Genomic DNA, 6,000 nt, shown 5'->3' on the forward strand with positions numbered 1-6,000 from the left:
AGTTTTTAACTCACTGGATTTAACAGAACAGCAAGAATTCAGATAATTGAATATAAACTTTCTCATATATTTATCCCAGAATCGAGTTTACAGAGATTCATATCATTATCTGTAAATCACTAAATGTTAAATACAGAGGGGTTAAATTAATCCGAATAAGTAGAGCTCAGTATTTCATCATTTTCCTCCATTTTGGGTCTGGTCTTACGCACGGTAGACATGGAGAAGGATCCAAAAGGGCGGAGTGCTTAGCTTATATATATCTATATAGGCTATATAGCTGTACGATGATGAATTATACAGGGTTTTTGGAAAGTTTAGAATCAAAAGAAATTCATCTTCAAGTAACATGCCGCATATATTTCAAAGGATATTCTCGAAATACAGCATTTTCCTTCAAACTGCAGACATTTTTGCAGAGGAAGTACAGTTGACCCCGCTATAATACTGTTGATAATTCCGTTTTATATGAATTCCATGTTGTACGAGTTACTTAGATTTTACAAATACGTGACCCATTCACAGCCCGGCACACGGTATTTGTAAAATCTAAGTGACTCGTACAACATGGAATTCATATAAAACGGAATTATCAACAGTGTTATAGGGGGGTCGACTGTACCATATTTATATATTCAGTTGAACGTATGAGGATAAACATGTTGATAGGTCGGTAATTCGCTCTGATTCGTAATGATTCCAGTCTTTCGGTACATATTTGAATCAATGTAAAATGGAAAAAGAAATTATCGTATCAAGAATGTAATTTTTTTTTTATATACAAAATTCAAAAAGGAGTTCCATCTAGAATGACACATTTTGCATTCTGTATTTCTAAAGAAAAATATTTACTTTTTTTTTTTTAATTCTAATTTAAACTGTCCTACTTTGAAGAATGTTAATTTACATAAATTTACAAAACCATTTAAACTTCAATTGAAATAATTCATTATTTATCTCAAGCCTGTAATTCTACTGGATACATTCCAAACTTAATAAATAACATAAACTAAGATATTCTTCTAAAATATATTTTTGTGTCATTTAATTAAAATTTCATAAGTTTTATTTTTAAGTCTCCAAAGGATCTGGATCTTTCTTTCATCACTTCATCTGCTGCCATTGTGGACCTGATAGAACTCACGATGGACTTGAAAAAAAGGGACGTATTTGATTTCATATTTTAGATATTTATTAATTAATCGCTGCTTCCATTAGAGTCCAATTTAAACTCCTTTTGTACTTGAGTTGTTACGTATACGAGTCTTCCACCAAATAATAAAAAGATTAAGAAAAAACATCCTAAACTTGAGTCGCATACTGTGAGTCATAAGCTGTTCTGTTTCCATCATATCATTCAGTATAATTTATTCCTGTTTTTTTTAAAAAAAAGTAATATTAAGTGATTAAAAGTGAAACACGTAACTTGTTAAACGCATTCCTGAATCAGCACTTCTTGTCATTTGGAGGACATTTAACAATAAGTGGCATTTTAAAACCAGGAATTAGTAATCCATTTACTAAATTCAAACCACAAATAACTCTCTCTTAATAGTAATTCGACAATAATAGATAGATCAGTAAAAAAAAAAAAAGTTCAAGTGTAAAATTTAGATTGTTTTTTGCAACGAAAAGTTATTTTTGGGAAAGTATTTTCGCAAGAATTCTCGGAGGAATGAGGAATTTTAAGTCAAACCCGTCTGTAGAAGAACTGGTTTGTAGTTACCCAACAATATTCCTAACGGTTTTCCTGACCTCAATAGAATGAAGGACATCGAGGAAGTGCAGTTTTAAGCATTCGAAATCCAGTTCTATAGTTTATTTCTCTGATTGAAAATGAAGTGGTTCGTCTGGATTATCCTCTGTTTCGGCTACGGTAAGTTTCCTTATACGCAACTTCTTTAGAGCCGTTTAATTGATTTTAAATTGCTTTTTTTTCTCTTTGTACTTTTGATAGCTTTGGCCATACAATGTCCTCCCGAAAATGGATTTTTTCCTCACGAAACACAATGCGATAAATATTACGAGTGCGACGGAGGATACGCAAAGGAACGTTTATGCCCAGATGGGTTGGTATTTAATGAAAAGGGTAAAACTTCCGTGCATTGCGAATCCCCTTACGCCGTGGATTGTTCTACTAGACCCGAGCTACGTGAGTTATAATTAAAAATTAGTGCTTATATGTCTTAGTTGTGTAAAATTCAAACTTTTGTTTCGAAAGATATGCTGCCTATTCGAGAGTCTTAGATTATGTTTGGTTCAGAGCCTGCAAAAGAAAACGACGAATGCCCAAGAAGAAATGGCTTGTTTCCCGATAAAGACGACTGCGCCAGTTTCTGGAACTGTGTCGATGGTAAAGGAACAAAATCAAGTTGCCCTCATCCATTGGTCTTCAGTATCAAAAAAGGAACTTGCGACTGGGGTAAAAATGTAGACGATTGCGAAGCGGCGCAAGGTACTGTACTTCACGAGTATTTGAAACGTGTTAAGTAGAACTATATTTAAATTTCGAATTGTATTCTGGTGGCATTTACCTAATTTTTCATATACAATATATATATATATTCCACTCTAAACTTTTCCTTTGTATGAATACCCAGAATACGATTCTTAATCGGCTTGATAAAACTCATCAATTCAATTTCCTTCTTTCAGAAAAAGAATCTAAAGATTCCGCATGTCTGAGACGTTTCGGAACGTTTCCAGATCCGAAAGACTGTAGGGCATTTTGGACTTGTGTCGATGGAGTTGGAAGTCGATCACTTTGTCCAGATGGACTAGGATTTAATTCCAAACGTGGATCGTGCGACTGGGCAGATTCCCTACCAGATTGCGATTTGGGAAGTTAGTAATGGAAAAAAAATTTTTTTTAATGCATAATCTTTTAGTTTTCGTATAAATTTAACAAACCAATTTAACAAACTTTTTTTTTTAGAATATTATGACTTTAAATGCCCTGAAGACTTGGAACTCACGCAGGGAGATCACGCATATTTCCCATTTCCAAATGATTGCAGGAAGCATTTTGCTTGCATCAGAGGTAATGGAGATAAGAGTTTACTACGTTTATTAACTTGTGACGTTGGTTTAGTTTACGACGACGAAACCGAACGTTGCACGGTTCCATCGAAAGTTCAAGGATGGTGAGTTTTATAAATTAAAAATTCAACGAACGTTTTCGTTTTTTTTTCTAGTTAAAGAAATGAAAAATGTTGATACAAATTATTATATTTACAGCGAGGATTATTATAAATCGGATACCTCTACAGAAGTTCCTAAAAGGAAGTATAAGAAGAAAGAAGTTGAAACTTCCACGTAACAAAATATAGTTACAAAAAATAAAAAAATAATGTCACATTTGTTTACAAGAGTATAGAATTTTCTATTTTTGTAACTCTTGTTCGTTGTTTTTGTAATTCTTTATGTTAAAAATAAAAATTAAACACACATTATTTTAAAATACACTGTACTGTAGTACCTGTGTTACTGTACTTGTAAATGGCGATAAAGTATTTAAAACTGAATATTTGTTCAACTTAATTTCTACACAAATTAGTAAATTCTGAAAATTTACAACAATATTTTACGTATTTTTGCCTATTTAAATAAGGAAATCTCGAGATTAAGAATTGATTTTTAAAATGAGCAAAAATAACGAGTAATTCGGAATGAAGAACATAGACACAGATTTTTATTTATATTTTTCTCTTTCCTTAACCTACTAATTTTAGCAAAAACAGGTTTAACACGATGAGATAGAATCCGAATGAACAATTCCATTTTCGTCCAATCAGTTTTCAATGATTCTCTGACCTCAATCAAGATGAAGGACTTTCGGGTAGTGCCTTTTCAGTGTCTTAGTTTTAAATCAAAGTGAGAACGAATATTCCTACATTTTGACTTAAAAAAAAGAAGGAAAATAAAAATGTATTCTGTCTTATTCCTGACTTGCATTGGAATGGGTAAGTTATCTAATACTGATATAAAGCAAACACAGCTGTAGAGCGAGTATCACGTTTCTGTGTGTTTCTAGTTTGGGGATGGAAGTGCCCATCTGATACTGGCTTCTACCCTCACGAAACGGATTGCGATAGATATTACGAATGCAAGAATAATGTCTCTACAGAAGGGCTATGTCCGGATGGATTCGTATTTAACACCAGGAGTGCTCCGTTGTATCTTAGGTGTGACTCACCCTTTAATGTCGATTGCTCTAACAGGCCAAACTTACGTAAGTAGACTCTCTGTAAATGATATTTGTAAAACATTTCTTGAAGATAATTAACGTTTATCTACACAGAAAAACCTTACGCATCTGCCAAATGTGAGAGACGTAACGGTTTGTTCCCCGATAAAGAAGACTGTCGAGTATTTTGGAACTGTGTAGATGGAGTCGCATCTCAATCGCGATGTCCCGAAGGATTAGTCTACAATTCTAAGAGAGGAAATTGCGACTGGCCTGACTCTGTTAACGATTGCGATATTGAAAGTAAGTAGTATCATAAGTCAAATCTCTCTCGATTTTATAATTAATAGTTATCCTTGACACGCAACCGGAGGGAGAAGAGATAGATGGATGATTTCATTTAATACTATCAAAGAATTTAGCTTTTGACCTTATCGAGAGACTAATTTAACGGTGACATATTGTGATAATGGGAGTTGAATGATGTGTTATTCAGATGTTATAAAAATTAACCAGTATTTCTAGTTACCCATCAATTATTTGCGATGATAATCGAATGCACCTGTTGAAAGTTTATATACATTTCTTTTCAGAACTCGTCGGTTTTGAATGTCCTCAAGATGATACAGCTTCACGTGGTGTATACGTTTATTATCCTCATCCCGACGATTGTAGAAAGCATTATGCGTGCGTTAAAGGTGAAGGCAAAAAACCATTACCTCGACTTTTAACCTGTCATTATGGTTTAGTTTATGACATCGACACAAAAAGATGCGAATTACCCGAAAAAGTCAAAGGATGGTAAGTATATTCTTCTATTTACTACATCATACGATAAAATCTGACCTCACTTTATTATTATTATTATTTTAGCGAAGATTATTATCCGGAACTATCAGCTCCTGCAAGTGAAAGAAGCTCAAAGAAAGTGGATGAAGAGAAAGATGCACCCCTTCCTGTAAATTAAAAATAACTTTATTTGCAACTGAAGAAATTAAATAAATATCATGTACTTGTAAATTTACTTTTTGTCTTTATAAATTGTTATGGTAATGATGTAACAATAAGTAAAATAAGGAAAGTAGAGCTTAAAAGCTGACAATAGAAACACTAGATACCAAGAATAGAATATTTCAACCGCCATTATAAAACCGGTCGTTAATGTACTTGCTGTGTACTGTATTAAGTTACTTTATATTGAATAATTTCCCATTATTGCATGAAATTGGATGAAATACGTAAATAAGCAACTATTCTAAAGCAGTAACTGTTAACGTTACGTAATAAAAAAGGGTAATAATATATGGTAGTGCTTACTTAACTACGAGTAAATGCGCTAATCTATATAAGTTTATTGGCTCGAATGGGGGGGATACTTTACATTTTTTCTTCGATTTGATGTAATTTTTTTACAATTAATCATTGTAAGACTGTATAAAAACGTGCACTATATTAACCAAACAATATATGATAATAGTTTTTGACCTGGCTCTAATGATACTCCGGGGTGTTGTAATAAGCCTCTAAGAACGTTGAAAGATTCCCCGGTACTTATTAAGAATCGGGTGTCATATATCAAGGCGAATCAGCTAGGATACAACTCCAAAAAATGGTGAAAACAATAGTAATTCTAGCGCCATCTATTATCGAAATTTCAAGTTAATTTATTCAAGCAATTTAGACAAAATTTTCCGGGTGGAACCAAGCTTGAAGACAAATAATTAAATAATTTTTGGGTTATTTTTTTCACAAGTAGATTAAAGTATGGCATCAAAGCGTTCCGTGGTCGAGGATAAGGGGGAGTCAAGTGTCGT

At 33.1% G+C, this 6,000-nt stretch overlaps 1 protein-coding gene across 1 annotated transcript; it reads left to right on the forward strand.

The window, feature by feature from the left end:
- The first annotated feature begins 1,126 nt into the window (after positions 1-1,126).
- Positions 1,127-5,170, forward strand: LOC111641276. Its single transcript, XM_023387430.1, has 12 exons — positions 1,127-1,876; positions 1,958-2,152; positions 2,264-2,455; positions 2,656-2,844; positions 2,936-3,143; positions 3,238-3,315; positions 3,476-3,555; positions 3,879-3,962; positions 4,034-4,231; positions 4,301-4,489; positions 4,780-4,987; positions 5,060-5,170. Exons 1-12 carry the CDS (start codon positions 1,837-1,839, stop codon positions 5,151-5,153), a joined length of 1,755 nt encoding a protein of 584 aa, XP_023243198.1. The 5' UTR covers positions 1,127-1,836; the 3' UTR covers positions 5,154-5,170.
- Positions 5,171-6,000: the final 830 nt, after the last annotated feature.

This window comes from Centruroides sculpturatus, unplaced genomic scaffold, assembly GCF_000671375.1.
Source record: "Centruroides sculpturatus isolate CEXI.00-Female unplaced genomic scaffold, Cexi_2.0 scaffold1520, whole genome shotgun sequence".
Lineage (NCBI taxonomy): Eukaryota > Metazoa > Arthropoda > Arachnida > Scorpiones > Buthidae > Centruroides > Centruroides sculpturatus.

Coding starts and splice junctions, on each gene's coding strand:
- LOC111641276 (XM_023387430.1), top strand. CDS start 1,837: ATGAAGTGGTTCGTCTGGATTATCCTCTGTTTCGGCTACG. Junction 1,877..1,957: donor TATCCTCTGTTTCGGCTACG/GTAAGTTTCCTT, acceptor TACTTTTGATAG/CTTTGGCCATACAATGTCCT. Junction 3,144..3,237: donor CCATCGAAAGTTCAAGGATG/GTGAGTTTTATA, acceptor TTATATTTACAG/CGAGGATTATTATAAATCGG.